At 49.7% G+C, this 17,211-nt stretch overlaps 1 protein-coding gene across 1 annotated transcript; it reads right to left on the bottom strand.

Annotated features, from left to right (window-relative positions):
* Positions 1 to 9,913, bottom strand: LOC122945512 (E3 SUMO-protein ligase ZBED1-like). Its single transcript, XM_044304577.1, has 2 exons — positions 8,672 to 9,913; positions 1 to 557 (listed from the first exon to the last, which is right to left on the bottom strand). Exons 1-2 carry the CDS (start codon positions 9,911 to 9,913, stop codon positions 69 to 71), a joined length of 1,731 nt encoding a protein of 576 aa, XP_044160512.1. The 3' UTR covers positions 1 to 68.
* Between the last annotated feature and the right edge of the window lie 7,298 nt (positions 9,914 to 17,211).

Raw genomic sequence — 17,211 nt, 5'->3', positions numbered from 1 at the left:
AGAGAAATAAAAAATGTCAGTGGCAGAGACAATGCTATAAACAAAATCTATAAAATTAAAAACACTGCTCAGCATTTTGGAACATGTAGATTTTTCTGTAAGAACACCAATTGATCTACATGGTCTGGTTTGAGGGCGCTTCTTTTTGCAGTTACCACATCTCCTGCAGTGGAGAAAACCCGCTCTGCAGACACGCTTGTACCTGGGATACACAAGTATTGCTTTGACAGTCGAGAAAGGAGGGGAAATATGACCTCATGCTCACGCCACCAGTTCAAAGGGTCCTCAGTGAGAGGCAGAGGTGGGGCTTTACAATAGTTTTCCATTTCCTCTTCAGCCTTGGCATAGGGGGTCTTTTTGGGTTCTATTGTACCTTCAGTGTCAGTGAAAGACTGTCCCAGCAAACTCACGAGCAGCGATCTGGCCTTTTTGGGAGGAGATGGTGGAGATTCAGAATGGTTGTCTTCGATGGGTGAACTGTCCTCTTCTTCCAGAGTTTGTTTTCTTCTAGGCACTTGATGATCCTCTTGTGTCCTCTCACTCTCATCTGATGTAATCTGTGTTTGAACAAAAAAGAAACGGAAAAAAAACAATAAGTAAAAACACAAATGTCAATGCCTTTGATTCTGATGGGGTGATGAAAAAGCACAGGAAACGGACAGTACAGTTCCCGCACCGCATCAGATTCAGAAGCGTGGTAGTGCTGTAGTGTCCCACTAGGTAAAGGTGGGCACTGCAAAGGTTAATGTGTTTATTTGCATTAAATGTCATGTGCATGTTTTTCCCTGTATTATCTGGGTGTCAGGCCTGTCAGGGTGTAGTTTAGCCTCCCAGACGTTAGAGGGAGCTGGAGAGCCCTAGTTACATATAGGAAGGCCCAGACAGGGAAGTGTTAGTTCATTCCAGGGGACTAGAGGAGTCACCTCGTCCACCTGAAGCTCCTGAAGCTAGGATCAGCTCAGTACAGATACCCCAGTTGCAGGATCCAACCTCCTGGGAGAAACTTACAGTTACTCATCTTACAAGAGGAGGCGACCCAGGGTAAGCAAAGTGACCCTGCAGGGCAGAGAACCTTGAGAAATCATAGCAAGTAGTATAATACCTGAGGAGGAAAGTAACCAAGGATTAAAGCCACCCTTTTAGGCATCCGGGCCTTGGGAGATATAAAGCCAGAGCAGGAGTTCTAGAAAGGACAGTGTACATTGATTCTGAGGAAAGATACAACCTGCTGCTGAGTGCTTGTGGAATTTACCCTCAGTGTATCTTGCATGACTATTGCCTGCCATATTGTGAATAAGCCCCTTTGTGGAACTGTAATCTGAAGACTGTGCTACACCTGCTGTACAAAGTTGGATTGGTCAGTAAAGTTACGTTTTGGTTCACTATATACTTGTGTACCTTCATCATTCCAACCACCAACCGGCGTGCCACCGTCCAAAGGCACTGGCGTCACGAATACCACAGGGACCTTGCCCCAGGCACACAAAATACCTGTAACATCCAGGGCACCTCAACTACCATCAGGCCTGGTCCCTATCTACAGAGCGTGCCCCAGAGGAACTGTGTCTACCTCTCCTTCACTGCCACGCGCCTGCCCAGGGTTCTGCAAATATAGTGAGTACCCTCGATTGCCCATAACTGTGACCTCACTTCGTCATACCCTGCAGGTCTGGCGTGTTGCATAAATTGGCGTCACGAACAGGATCCGAATATTCCTGCGTCATTGCGGATTTAAAAACTGTGTGCTGAAAATTGTCTTAAAGTGACATGCCCCAATTGTTTTATTGAAAATTGCTGGGCCAAAGTGAACTGTGATAATTGCGGTGTGAAGATTGCATTGTATGGACTATTTTCTGCCGATTTAAGTCACCGCTTGCTGTCAGTGAATAGACAGCCATATTGCCTATTTAACCTGATTGGATTACAAGTGCGCCTCGTGGAGCTGTTTGGCGCGAAAAAGAGGACTTTGGCGCGAAAAGAATCGGGCGGAGCCATCGCCCAGCCAACCAGGAAGAAGAACCCCGCCTACCTGAGTCCCGGAGCTACGAGAGGCCGCGCCCACCTGCTGACGCGGTACGCAGGACGTCCGACACCCGGAGCTGCGCATCTCGCGAGACTTGGAGCGAGCACCACCGGAGTGAGTACCAACTTTAAAAACTTTTGCCGGCTTCTCCGCTTACCTGTCCGGAAGCTCCCCGTCCCCTGCCAAGGCACCGGAGGGATCGCCGCTAGAAGTGAAAGACTTGTCTGAAAAAAAAAAAAGTTAAAGTTACTGCCCGGTCCGCTCCGCTCCATTTAAAGGGCCATACCCACCTAGCAACGCCATGTCCGCGGTCGAGGAAATCGCACAGGCAGCCCCAGTCGTGCCTGCCGAAGCACCCGCAGCCAACTCTAGGGCCCCTGCCGCCGCGGCACCGCCCAGCCTGATGCCGCTAACCATGCCGTACTATTTCGGGGCCCCCTGGTTCCCGCGTTATTCAGGGGAAGCCCACAAGTTGAAAGACTTCAGGGAACAGATACTGGCCTTGTTCCGGCTTTATCCCATAAATGCTGAGCAGCAAATGGAGATCCTTTTAGCTCAGTTAGAAGGGGCCGCCCGCAGGGAAGTAATGTCATGGCCCCGTTCTGAGAAAAGTAGCCTGGAACAGATCTTTGAACGTTTGGGCACCACGTTTGAAGCCAGAACGGTGTCAGAAGTTAAAATGCGTTTCTTCAGCAGAAAGCAGCAGCCTGGGGAGTCGCTCCGTGATTTTGCCCTGTCCTTACAGGAGACGCTGAGAGCTGTAGTCCAAGTGGATCCTAAAGAAGCAGAGGACCAGGACCGGACTCTTAGAGAGCAATTCATTGCAGGCATAAGTACTGAACATTTAAAGGGCCAGCTACGGATGTTGTCAGCTCAACACCCTCACTGTACATTCTTGGATTTTAAAGAATTGGCCATCAGCATACTAGGCCAGAACCCTGCTCCAGGGCCAGCAACCTTCCCTGAACCCCAGGCTTGTCAGCCAAAGACTGTTAATGTGGGGTCTGCAGGAGTCTGTCAAGCCACCCAAGCTCCGGTCACGGATGTGGTGGCCGCATTAATGGAGCAGGTGAACCATCTTACTCTAAGCTTAGAGAAGGTGTGCAAGAAAATAGAGGAGTGGGAGAGACGATTGTTACTAGAAGATGAAGGTCCTTTTCCTCCAAGGCTCCCACCTGCATATGGAGATGTATATCCAAAAGAGCCTGATGGGCGACCGAAGTACCGGCCCAGAAGCAGGAAACAGCCTGTCTGCCACCACTGCAAGAAATATGGACATACTGAATCAATGTGCTGGCAGTTACAACGGGCAACCCCTGAGGCAGAGGACCGCCCCTCGGGAGGTAGAACAGTAGGTCCAAAGGATCCAAGCTGGATGCCTAAGTATGTAGGATCCCGTCCGAAAATTAATATATGTATCAACGGGATACCCTTTGAAGCCCTGTTGGACACTGGGTCACAGGTCACCACCATTCAACGGCCTGCCTTCGACAAGTTCTGGGATCCAAGTCTCCTCACCCAGCCACCAGAGTCCTGGCTAGATATCATCGCTAGCAACGGTAAGCCAGTGAAAGTGCATGGGTATTGGGAACCTACTCTTCAGGTGGGAGAAGCCACCCTGCCACAGCAAGGCGTGATTGTGGTACAAGCCGGAGGTAAAGGAGGACACCCTGTGATCTTAGGGACTAATGTTCTTAAAAATTGTTACTCCGAAGTGCTTGAAGCATTGAATCAAACCATATCATCCGCCTCACCTGCTTCCAGAAGAGTTATTCAGAAAACTATTAGTGTGCTGTGCGCTCAACAAAGGTTCGCCAACAAGAAAGGAGAAATTTGCACTGTCCGGGTCCGGGATAACCGGCCGGTGATTTTGCCTCCAAATTCCCAGATCATCCTGTGGTGCCGTGCTGTATTAGGGATTCAGGGCCAGGACTATCAAGCCCTAGTGGAACCTATTCCTATTAAGGATCATCCTTTCGTACGGACAGCCAAGAGCCTGGTGACCGTGTCTCAAGGTAAAGTGCCTGTTCGTTTAATTAACTTTGGTGATCATCCCGTTACTCTCCTTAAGCATTGCCCCGTTGCTCAGCTTTTCCAAGTGTCTTTCCAGGATGTGATCCGTCTGCCTGCCGCGGAGGCGTTCCAGACCACACAGAGCAGCAGCACCCCAACGGCATCCTGGTGGGAAGAACTACATGTGGGGAACGAATCCACCCCAAAGGAGCAAATAGAGGGAGTCCTGAAGCTGGTGAAGGAGCACCACCAGGCTTTCAGCAAACACTCCACAGACTATGGAGAGGTCAGTGTGATCAAACACACCATACCCACTGGCTCTCACCCTCCTATTAAGGAGAGGCACAGACCCATACCACCTACTACCTATCAGTCTGTGAAAGAGATGATACAAGAGATGAAAGACTCTAATATAATCCGGGACAGCCATAGTCCCTGGGCTGCGCCCCTAGTACTTGTTCGAAAAAAAGATGGCAGCATAAGGTTTTGCGTGGATTACAGGAAAATTAATCAAATCACCCATAAAGATGCATATCCATTGCCACGCATTGAGGAGTCCTTGACTGCCCTGGGGTCATCAGCCTATTTCTCCACCTTGGACTTAACCAGTGGGTACTGGCAGGTACCCATGGCCCCAGAAGATCGAGAAAAGACTGCTTTCACTACACCTATGGGCCTGTTTGAATTTAATTATATGCCATTTGGACTGTGTAATGCTCCAGGAACGTTCCAGAGGCTGATGGAACGTTGTTTAGGCCATAGGAATTTTGAGACGGTGCTATTATACCTGGATGACGTCATTATATACTCCAAGACGTATGAGGACCATCTAAAGCACCTGGGTGAGGTGTTCCAAGTTCTTACTAAATATGGCCTCAAAATCAAGCCATCCAAGTGCCACCTGCTGAAACCAGCCGTCAGATATCTCGGGCATGTTGTCAGTGCCGAAGGAGTACAGCCTGATCCTGACAAACTTGCTGCTGTCCGTAACTGGCCTACTCCCACGACCGTGAAAGAGGTGAGAAGCTTTCTCAGTTTTGCAGGGTATTATAGGCGATTCATCCCGCATTTCGCACAAATTGCGGATCCCATCCAGGAACTCTTGAGGGGGCATCCAAAAAAGAGCCCAAAGACTCCTATTCCTGTTGAATGGAATGAAGAGCGGGAAATTGCCTTCCAACTCCTAAAGAAGAAGTTGACTGAACCCCCTGTTCTGGGTTACCCAGATTATCAGAAGCCATTCCACCTCTACACAGATGCCAGTAAAAGAGGCCTGGGGGCCATGTTGGCTCAAGTGCAAGATAACAAAGAAAGGGTGATTGCCTATGCCAGCAGATCCCTGAAGGGAGCTGAGAAGAACGACCAGAATTACAGTTCTTTCAAGCTGGAGTTTCTTGCCTTAGTGTGGGCTGTGACCGAAAAGTTTAAGGACTATCTCGCTGCCACACCGTTTGTTGCCTTCACAGATAATAATCCCCTGGCACATCTGAATACAGCCAAATTAGGGGCACTGGAGCAAAGATGGGCCTCCCGCCTGGCCAACTATGATTTCACTGTGAAGTACCGGGCAGGCCGCTCCAATGATAATGCTGATGCTCTGTCACGACTCCCCACTACAGAAGCCCCAGATGAACCGAAAGATGCCTGGGAAGAGGTGGAGATGCCAGCGTTTTATAACAAATTTACCCAGCAGGATAATATACGTACTGAAGATTCCCCTGCTGCTGATCCTTCCTCATCAGATGGTCCTGAGTCCAGAGGCGATCAAGAAAGATGGATTAAGCTCCAGTCCGAAAGTAGAGTCCTCGGTGAACTGCTCGACTTCCTTACCAGTGGAAAAGTCCCTGAGAGGATCCGCAGGAAGAGTGCAGACCCAGAGCTAGTGAGACTGTGGAGACATCGCCATCAACTATTCCTTCAAAAGGGCCTGTTGCTCAGAAGGAGTCTGGATCCAGTGTCCTATGATAGAGTGTATCAAATTCTCCTGCCACGTCGGGATGCCAGCCTGGTGCTGGATATGTACCACAACCAGTCCGGACACTTCGGTGTGCAAAAGACTGAGGCCACCATTCGCAGAAGATTCTATTGGATCGGGATGAGAGAAGATATCGAGAAATGGTGCCGAGAATGCACTGCCTGTGCTGTGGGGCGAACTGAACGCCATGACCAGAGGGCGCCTCTCCATCCCATCGTAAGTAAGGCTCCTTTAGAACTTGTTGCCATTGATCATGTAAAGTTAGAGCCGAGTCGCTCAGGGTATACATATGCCATGACTATAATTGATCACTTCACTAAGTTTGTCGTAGCAGTGCCTGTGAAAGACCTGACAGCAAAGACCACAGCGGAGGCGTTCTGGAAGCATTTCCTGCTGCCCTACGGTTGCCCAGAAAGGATCCTCACCGATCAAGGGTCCGCATTTGAGTCACAGCTGTTCCATGAGATGTGCCTGCTACACAACTGCCAGAAGGTCCGGACCACCGCCTATCATCCGCAAGGTAACGGACTCTGTGAGAAAATGAATAAGACTCTCATTGAAATGCTGAGAGCAGTACCCCCTGAGACGAGGGGAGATTGGCCTACTTTGTTGCCGCAGCTTATGTACACTTACAACAACACCATCCACTGTTCCACCGGTTACACCCCGTTCTATTTGATGTTCGGCCGACAAGGGAGATTGCCTGCGGACCACTCCCTAGGGGTACAAGTGCCGGATGAGATCAACCCACTGCCCAAGACTGACTGGGTAGTGGAGCACCAAAGGCGTCTTCTTAATGCTAAGGAGATTGTCCAGGAACGGATGGAGATTGTCCGAGAAAGGCAGCAGAAAGACTTTGACCAGACTGCCCATGCGGGACCCCTGGCTCTGGGAGACAAGGTATGGTTGAAAAACAACCACCGGACCAGCAAGTTGGACAGCAAATGGGAAAGGATTCCCTATCTTATCACTGCCATACCCAATGCTGCGGCCCACATTTACCAGATCTCCAGGGAAGGAAAAGGTCCCCAAGTTGTTCACAGGAACCGCCTCAAGCCCTGTATAGAAGGAGAACCAGCGGCGGAGGAGATGGAACCTGAGCCTACTGAAGAAGAGTTGCCGGCTCCACCTATGGACCCTATGCAGGCTGTGGAGAATTTAATCCATGATTAAGAGCCGCTTCACTGGGCCCTCACGCCTTGGTTGAATTTATTGGTTCCTGCTCCTGTTCCTGTTAGCCCTCAGCCTCCTGAAGAAGCTCCAGAGGCGGTGGGCTCCTCTGACATTCCTGAAACCGGGCAGGAAGAATCCCTGCCAGTAAGGAGGTCTACCCGTTCTACCAGGGAGCATCGTCCTGTGAGGTTTGTGGACTACATTATGGGACCAGGTAGCCCCTCACGGGAAACCCCTGTTTAACCATTACAAGCCTGGGTACGGACTCATGTTGTTCTTTGAGCCTCCAAGGACTTATCTTTATCTACATTTTATATGGACTATCCTGGTTTATTGATACGCTGTGCCAGGTCAGCGCCCCTGTTCCCTCACAATATCCTGAGAGAAGAGAACGACGCCCCTTGTCACCACTCCTTCCAGTGATCCATATTGCCCACTGTTGTGTTGTTAAATGTGGTGAATATTGCATATGTATGTTCTCTGCTATCTTTCAGGTTGCCGCTTCCAGATGGGCGGACCCTCCATGTTGCGCCGAGGATGGGCAACGTTATAGCGTGGGGGTATGTAGTGTCCCACTAGGTAAAGGTGGGCACTGCAAAGGTTAATGTGTTTATTATAGGAAGGCCCAGACAGGGAAGTGTTAGTTCATTCCAGGGGACTAGAGGAGTCACCTCGTCCACCTGAAGCTCCTGAAGCTAGGATCAGCTCAGTAGAGATACCCCAGTTGCAGGATCCAACCTCCTGGGAGAAACTTACAGTTACTCATCTTACAAGAGGAGGCGACCCAGGGTAAGCAAAGTGACCCTGCAGGGCAGAGAACCTTGAGAAATCATAGCAAGTAGTATAATACCTGAGGAGGAAAGTAACCAAGGATTAAAGCCACCCTTTTAGGCATCCGGGCCTTGGGAGATATAAAGCCAGAGCAGGAGTTCTAGAAAGGACACTGTACATTGATTCTGAGGAAAGATACAACCTGCTGCTGAGTGCTTGTGGAATTTACCCTCAGTGTATCTTGCATGACTATTGCCTGCCATATTGTGAATAAGCCCCTTTGTGGAACTGTAATCTGAAGACTGTGCTACACCTGCTGTACAAAGTTGGATTGGTCAGTAAAGTTACGTTTTGGTTCACTATATACTTGTGTACCTTCATCATTCCAACCACCAACCGGCGTGCCACCGTCCAAAGGCACTGGCGTCACGAATACCACAGGGACCTTGCCCCAGGCACACAAAATACCTGTAACATCCAGGGCACCTCAACTACCATCAGGCCTGGTCCCTATCTACAGAGCGTGCCCCAGAGGAACTGTGTCTACCTCTCCTTCACTGCCACGCGCCTGCCCAGGGTTCTGCAAATATAGTGAGTACCCTCGATTGCCCATAACTGTGACCTCACTTCGTCATACCCTGCAGGTCTGGCGTGTTGCAGTGCTACTGTCGTTTCAAGAAGAAACATGATGGAATTCTTCAAATTAATTTAATTACCTCCAAGGATGCAGCTTCCTCAGTGACTCCTTTAAATATCTCCAATCTTTCTTCATCTGTGAGGATGAAAGGCAGTCCCTTAAAGCGAGGATCCAGTGCAGAGGCTGTATGAAGGATCTTCTTCTCAGCCTCACTGCTGTACCTCTTCTGGAGATCTGTTCTAATAGAATTCTTGATCTCATGGATCATGGGTGTGTCTCCCATCGTGTCTGTCATGCTCTGGAGAAGTGCATTTATAGGGGCAATGAGAGAAACTGTTGGATTGCGCTCTTCTGACATCAGCATGGTTGCATCCTTCATTGGCTTTAATGCACTCACGGCGTCCTCTGCATTTGACACATCTGTTTCGTTTAGAGTGCAGAGATCGGACTCTCCTCTTCTGACTTCTGGAGACAGCAAGGTGGCACAGACTGCAGGTTGTTGTTCCAAGAACCTCTCGACCATGTCGTATGCACTGTTCCATCTTGTTGCCACATCAGTTATCAGCTTATGATTCTTCAGGCCAAGACATTTCTGTTTCTCTTTTAGACAGTGGCTTGCTCTAGTGCTGCGGTGAAAGAATGTGGATATCCGACGTACTCTGCCAAGAAGCCTAGAGAGAGTGGCCACTTGTTTCAACGCTCGCTGGGATGCAAGATTCAGTGTATGGGCGAAGCATTTCACATGGGGGAATTTTCCAACTTGAGCTGCAACTATCATGTTTGACGCGTTGTCGGTCACAAGCACTACAGATTTATCGGACAGCTGCCATTCTTCCACAACATGAGAAAGTAGCTCTGCCAGATGAGCATCCGTGTGAGACTCATAAATGGCTCTCGTTTGCAGTACATGCGACAAAATCTGCCAGTCCTTACTAACGTAATGTGCTGTTATTGTAACATAAGACTCTGTCGTGACTGAAGTCCAGGAATCACACGTTATTGCGACTCGACTTGCTTGGCTCATTGATGCAATTATCTTAGCTTTGGTTTCGTGGTAGAGTGCAGGTATGACGTTTTCTGTAAAGTGACTTTGTGACGGGATCTTGTAACGCGGCTCTATCGTCTTCAAAAGGTAGCGAAACCCACTGTTTTCCACAACAGAGTAAGGGCGCAGGTCCTTCGCTATGAAAGCTGCCACAGCTTTTGTTATTCTCTTTACCTTTTCAGAGTTGGGCGGCAAAGTTGACTGTAACATTGCATCAATTCTTGGCTGATCTGGGTTCATTTCCTTGGTGGTGGTGGTGGTGGTAGGTTTTAGCATTTCTGGGTGAAAACGGCTGACGTGGTTTCTCAGATTAGTAGTATTCCCTAGATATTTAATTTTTGTGTGACAGATTTTACACACAGCGTATGACTTGTCCAATTCGTGCTTCCTACTTTTTTCATAAAAGCCAAAATGTTCCCAGATGTTTGCTTTTAAAAAGCTAGGTGCATTTTTTATCTCTCGTTCCTTTTGTTCTACTTCTGCCATTTTTATTTACTAGCAAATGCAATGCATGCCAGGCATCTATGTGAATTTGTGAGTAGGGATGACACAAGTCTTGAATTTGAGTGACTAAGCCTAAAGCCTGCCACGAGATCAACAGAAAAAGTAACACTGCTGGCTGCTGGTGGTGGAGCAATTCTCCTCCTGCCTGTGGTGGACTGGACTGAGCCTGAGGAGTGAGGAAAAACGGACAGGTGAGGTGACACAATTTTTTTTTTTAGGTACGGTAATAACAGGCAGTGACCAGCTGCAGTCTCTGTGAGTGGTGTATCTGTGTGATGGTCACCTACCTGTCACAACAAGGTGGCAGAGTCTGGCTGGCACGTGGCACCTGCGCAGGGGCGTAGCTAGAAATGACTGGGCCCCATAGCAAAAAAAAATTATGGGCCCCCCGGTGGTGACCTCTATGAACCTTGTAAAGAAACCAAGACAATGGGGACACGGGACATAGCTTTCTGTAGCAGTTACATCTGACTCCGAGTCCCCGAGGGGCCCAAAGGCACCAGCATTATAAATGGCACATGGTAGGCGGCGGTAGAGAGTTTACATTGGTGCTCAAGGCTGTGCTTAATGCTACTTTCACACTTGCGTCAGAGGATTCCGGCAATCTGGACGCAAACGGATGCATTTGTCAGGCGGATCCGTCTGACAAATGCATTGAAATACCGGATCTGTCTCTCCGGTGTCATCTGGAAAAACGGATCCGGTGTTTATTTTTTTCACAGATTTAAAGGTCTGCGCAGATCGGAAGAACGGATCCGTCAATGCAGCAATTTTAATGCCGGATCTGGCACTAATACATTTCAATATAAGTTTAAAGCTGGATCCGGCAAGTGTTCAGGATTTTTGGCAGGAGAGAAAACTGTAGCATGCTGCGGTATTCTCTCCGGTCAAAAAACGTAAGAGGGACTGAACTGATGCCTCCTGAACGGATTGCTCTCCATTCAGAATGCATTAGGATAAAACTGGTCAGTTCTTTTCCGGTATTGAGCTCCTAGGACGGAACTCTATGCCGGAAAAGAAAAACGCAAGTGTAAAAGAACCTGAGAGACCATCAGTATGTTAGTCCTGGAGGTTTCAGGTTGATAGATCCTGTGTATGCTACATTGTATCCACAATAACCATCCTCTCAGTAGGGACTGATACACGTGTGAAGGGGCTCTGATGGTGCAGGATCAGTAACTGTCAGTAAATCTGACACCCCAGCAGTTTCAGATCCCTGCCCTTAGCTGAGAGTTGTCAGTGTGGATCACCTCCTGCTGGGAGCAATCTCCTGAATAGTGTGAGATAAATGTAGACATTCCCAGACTGGCCACTAGGGGCCGCTGTTTGACCGCCTTTCATAGACCCGGAACCTAAAGTTCCGTCCACTGTAGACGGAGGGGAAGAATAAGAAGAGAAGAGACACAACCGAAAAAAATAAAGAAGAAACATGGCGCGGGCGGCAAAGGTATGAGAAGCGGCAATATGAGCTGTGTAGGTGGCAGGCGGTAGGTGTATATGCTGTGTAGGTGGCAGGCGCTTTGGAGGTAGATATTACATACTCATAGGTGACAAAACTCACCTCGCCGCCAGCCACCGCACGTCCGCACTGCCGCCTGCTTCTGAGTGTCTGACTGGGAGCCGGAGATGCGCGGAAACCACGCCTCCGGCTCCTCCTCACTCAGTCAGACCTGGCTCACTCAATGTTGTGGCCACCCCCTCTGACACGTCAGCGGGAGGCGGGAGGCGGGAAAGAAGGCGCCCAAAAACTTTTTTCCGACTCGGCTGCACGGCGGACGCGACGCTGACGTCATCAACATGCATCGATTATTTAAAGCAACCGCATCGATGCAGAATCGCCGGGGGTCGAATCGCGATGCATCGCTGCATCGATTATATTCGACAGCCCTATCTGGAGGGCTGATGTAGCAGAGTTAATCTAGAAGGCTGATGTAGTAGAGTTGAGCTAACAGGTCAATGTAGAAGAGTTGAGGTGATGTAGCAGAGGTGAGCTGAATAGCTAATGTAGGAGAGTAGTGCTTAAAGGCTGATGCAGCAGAGTCGAGCTGAAAGACTGATGTAGCAGAGCTGAGTTTTTGGAGAAGAATAGTGGGATGCAGGTAAACACTTGAATAATCAGTGGGCGTCCCAGAGGTGATATCACAGGCAAAATGAACTCTGGGTCACACTCACTTTTGCTCACTTTCTGTAAAGTCCTAGACAAAGGAGAGGCGACCACCACACACTCTCCGGCCTACAACTTTAAAGGACACTCTCCTAGTAGGTATAAACATAGTGCATCTACCAGCCAGTCTAAGGTAGGGAAAACTACATCTCCATCCAAACAGTCGGGTACAATACATTCTGTCTAGAGATGAGCAAATCCAAGTTGACAAACTTCCTTACACTTTGTGGTAACAAATCGGATTTTTTACTAAAATGGCTGCTGAGGACATGGAGCAAAGAACTCTGGGAAGGCGGGATCACCCACAATGTCGTGCATGCAGCCAATCAGCAGCCAGCCCTGTGATGTCACAGCCCTATAAATAGCCTCAGCCATCTTAGATTCTGACCATTGTACTTGGTGCAGGGAGAGACGTCAGCAGCGCTAGGGACAGTGCTAGGAAAGACTTCATTGTGCAAAAAAAACCTATTTATAAGGGAAAGAGCATTAGAAGTGTAGGAAAAGGATAGGGAGGAATTATTACACACTATAAAAAAGGAACAGGGTCCAATAGGGAGGTTACAGCCTGGGTAATACGAACAATCCTCTTACACCTTGCGGCACTGACTGGGGATCTAAATTGCCATTATACAGCTCTGTAATTCCAGCAAATCGTTCTTCTTATTAGGGTTCAAGTGATGTGTGATACAGGCAGTACCAGGGTTTATTACTAGGAAATATTTCTATGTCCTATTAGCCGCTGTGCGGTGCAGTTATATGTTCTAAAGCATTTTTTGTGGTGTATTAGTGGGAAAAAAGGGCTTACTTGTTGTTGTGCGGTGAAGTGACAAAATTACTGCCTTTTTTGGGGTGTATTAATTGACTTTTTATTTATTGATTTGAACTAACAGTATGTCAGACAGAGAAGTGCCGTATGTCAGGCAGAGTAAGGGGGCATGGCAGCAGGGGTCGCAGCGAGAGGCCTGTCCTCAACCTGCCTCTGTCCTTTTCTGTTCCCTCAGCCAGACAAGTATTATATGCTGTGGGCTCAGCTCCACTATACAGTGAGGACGAGCTACTAGAGGACAGTCAGGAGCTACTGCCCAGCCAAGATGTGGAGGAGACATCCGCCGCTTCCTCCGCTAGGCGGGCAAGTAGTGATGAGGAGAGTGTCGTGGGAGCTGGTCTTGCGAGCGGTCAGACTCCTGACCCAGAGACCGTAGAGGAGGACCTCAGTGACATGCAGACAGTATTCGATGATGATGTAGCCGATCGCAATCGGGAGCCGTGTGAATTAGGGGCTTTATCATCGGCAGAAGAGGGTGGCAGCTTGCCCGTGAGGCAGCGATGGAGCCAGCAAGTCGGTAGCGTGGCCGGGAGTCAGCAGGGTGGCAGCAGTGGAATGTCGGGAGCCAAACGTGCCCGGGGTAAACCACCCGTTTCGCAGGAGCCTACCTGCCCGAAAAGTAGTGGAGCAGGGGTTCTCGGAGACAGCAGCCGTAGCAGTCAGTCAGTGCTGAGTGGCAGTTTTTTGTTAAGCCGCCAGGGGAGGTGAGCATGGCCATTTGCTGAATATGTGGGCAGAAGGTGAAGCGTGCCACCACGGCCCTGTGTCAACATATGCAGCTTCACCATAAAGTGGCCTGGGAGAATCGTGGCTCCAATGTGGTGGTCCAGCCTGTCGCAGCAACTGCTGCATCACCCAGTGGCACGCACCCGATATCAAGCAGTCAAGGCTCCACCACCTCAACCAAAGGGAGCTGTCTGTCCTTCCCATCATCTGCTGGTCCTGATGCTCCTTGTCCTCCTACTCCTCGTCACTCATTTAATCAGCAGTTGATCACCGAAGCGATTGCCAAGAGACAGCAATACGCGTGTGGTCATCCTATGGCACAGAAGCTGAACGTGCTACTGTCCAAGTTGCTGGTGCTGCAGTCCCTCCCTTTTCAAGTGGTGGACTCTGCACCTTTCAGAGAACTGATGGCTTGTGCCAAGCCGAGGTGGAAAGTCCCAAGCGGTCATTGCTTTGCGAAAAAAGGAAGTACCAGCCCTGCACACACATGTAGAACAGAAGGTGGGCCAGTCCTTCAGCCTGTCGGTGTCTGCCAAAGTACACCTCAGCGCCGATGTGTAGAGCTGTAACTACGGTCAGGGACAATACATGTCCTTTACGGCCCACTGGGTGAATGTAGTTCCTGCCCAGCCACACCAGCCACTTGGCCAGGTGACGCCGCTTCCGCCTCTACGTTCTCACGCCGTTGGTCCTGCAACAATGTCCGCCTCTGCCTCCTCATCCACCACCGTGTCCTCAGCCTCCATTGCAGGGACAAGTCACATTCTCCCTCCAGCATACCACATGTGCAGGTCACGGTGGTGTCATGCTGTTCTACACCTCGTTTGCCTGGGCGAACGGAGTCACACAGGAGAGGAACTGCTCCGTGTCCTTCATCAAGAAATTTAATCCTGGCTTTCTCGGCGACAACTCAAAATCAGAACCATGGTGACTGACAACGGGAAGAACATGGTGTCAGTGTTGCGTCAAGGAGGGCCTAGCCATGAGTCCCGCATGGCACACGTGTTCAATCTGGTTGTCAAGCGGTTCTTGAAATCTTCCACCCATCTGCAAGACATCCTAAAAATGGACAGGAATCTTTGCATGAACTTTAGCCACTCGAACACCGCTAAGCACAACCTCCATGAGCTGAAGCGGCAGAACGGCATCCCCCAACATAGGCTGATATGTGACGTTTCCACCCATTGGAATTCCACCCTCCATATGTTGGACCGACTATACGAACAGAGAAAGGCCATGAACGATTTCTTGATGATCCAAGCGGACAGGAGTACTCCTCTGTGCAACTTCGATGTCAGCCAGTGGCAGCTCATGCGTGACACCTACCGTTTGCTCAGGCCCTTTGAGGAGGCCACGTTATATGTCAGTCGCCAGGACTACAGGATGAACAACGTCATTCCACTGCTTCATATCCTGGAACATATGCTGGTAAATCTGTCTGGTCAGGGGACTGGACACGTGGCGCCTACATCTCAAGGCCACATGAGCCCTGAGGGGGCTGAACTGGAGGAGGAGGAGGACATTGGAACACAAGCAATGTGTAGCAAAATGTATGTTTTTTCTACACACGTGACAGGAGAGGAGGAGCAGCCAGAGGATCAAGAGGGAGATGAGGAAGATGAGGCATATGAGGCAGATGACCCAGGCACACCGTGGCAGTATGCAGTGGAGATAGAGGCAGAGAGTCCCTCCGAGTCACCTGCACAAATGGCCCAATGCATGCTCACTTGCTTGCTTAGTGACAGCCGAATTGTCACCATTCGGCAGAGGGATGACTTCTGGCTCTCAACTTTTTTGGACCATCGCTACTGGTCCAAAATGGGGACACCCGCTGAGAGGGAGGACAAACTGAACTACTATAAAAACATCCTATGTAGTCAGTTGGCCACTGCCTATTTGCTCCATCGTCCATCCTCTCACAGGTCTCACCGGGGGCCCTCTGCGCTCTTGTTCCACTGCCATGGCATCTCTGGCGGGGTGGGTGGTAGGAGCAGTACTAGCTCTATCAGCAGCAGCTTTAGTCTAGAGTCACTAATGAGCAGCTTTTTTTACCCGCCTAGTAAAGAAACTACTCACCAGCAGCAGCAGCTGGACCTGGAGCAGAACCTGAACCAGCAGGTGGTGGCATACTTGGACAGCACCCTGCCACCCCACATTGAAGATCTGCTGGACTACTGGGCAGCCAAACTAGATTTGTGGCAACAACTGGCTGAGTTTGCCCTGGAAAAGCTGTCCTGCACTGCCAGTAGTGTGGCATCAGAGCGGGTGTTTAGTGCGGCTGGGGCCATAGTTACCCCAAGGAGAACTCACCTGTCCACCAAAAATGTGGAGCGACGGACCTTTGTCAAGATGAATCAGGCGGGGATCAGCCAGGATTTCCACCCATCAATGCCTGATGCATTAGTTTAGATCATCCATGCTGCCTCACCCAAACCTTGACAAAAGAGACTGGTTTCTTTTGGGTACCTGCCTCAGCTACTATTCTGATGCTGCTGCCACCTGCTTAATGCAGCACATCTGGTGCCAAGTGCTCCTTCTTACACCCACCATCGTCAGCAGGTACTGTTAGTGCCACCCACCTCCCTACTCTGTTACCGGGTCACTCTGTGGTCTCCTAATGCTTCTGCCACCTCACCACTCAGGTCTCCTCATGCTGCTGCTGCCACCTCACCACTATGTCACCTTGCCACTCTGTGGTCTCCTCATGCTGCTGCCAACTCACAACTCTCTCTCTGGGCCACTCTGTGGTCTCCTCATGCTGCTTCCACCTCACCACGATGTCTTTGGGCCACTCTGTGGACTTCTCATGCTGTTCCCACCCTCCCCACTCTGTGACTGGGCCACTAGTGTCCCTGTTTGGCCTTGTTGACATCATCATTTATTTGACCCTGCTTCTGATCTGTCAGAAGGAAGGAAGAATGAGACGCACAATGGATCCTGTCTGTGTAGCAGCTGTAAGGCCTGTATGGTCCCATCAGAATTGGCTTATGATTTGGTAGCCAAAAGCACGAGTGGGTACAAAACACAGAAGACATGCAAATATTCCATTCACGTGTCATCTCTGATTTGGATCCACTCCTGTTCTTTTTTGGCATTAGCAATACTGATGGATTACTGACCAAATGCTGACCGAGTGAAGGCGAATGCTCCACAGACAGGATCCGTTTTTTGGGGGTTATTGTTCTGACGGATCAGAGGAAAGGCAAAATAATCAGTGACATCAACACAAACTTACTGCTGACACCCTCTCCACTCTGTCGGGGGCTTTACTTGTATAAGCATTTAATAGAACAGGTTCTGTAGACATCTATGTGGAATCAGCTGATGACGGTGTAAAAGGAGTGCGCTTCTTCT

The sequence above is a fragment of the Bufo gargarizans genome, chromosome 8 (genome assembly GCF_014858855.1).
Source record: "Bufo gargarizans isolate SCDJY-AF-19 chromosome 8, ASM1485885v1, whole genome shotgun sequence".
Taxonomy (NCBI): Eukaryota; Metazoa; Chordata; class Amphibia; order Anura; family Bufonidae; genus Bufo; species Bufo gargarizans.
Note: the sequence above shows the minus strand (reverse complement) of the source record. Positions and strands in the feature narration are given on the sequence as shown.

Coding starts and splice junctions, on each gene's coding strand:
- LOC122945512 (XM_044304577.1), bottom strand. CDS start 9,913: ATGCTAAAACCTACCACCACCACCACCACCAAGGAAATGAACCCAGAT. Junction 558..8,671: donor AGGAAGCTGCATCCTTGGAG/GTAATTAAATTA, acceptor GTTCAAACACAG/ATTACATCAGATGAGAGTGA.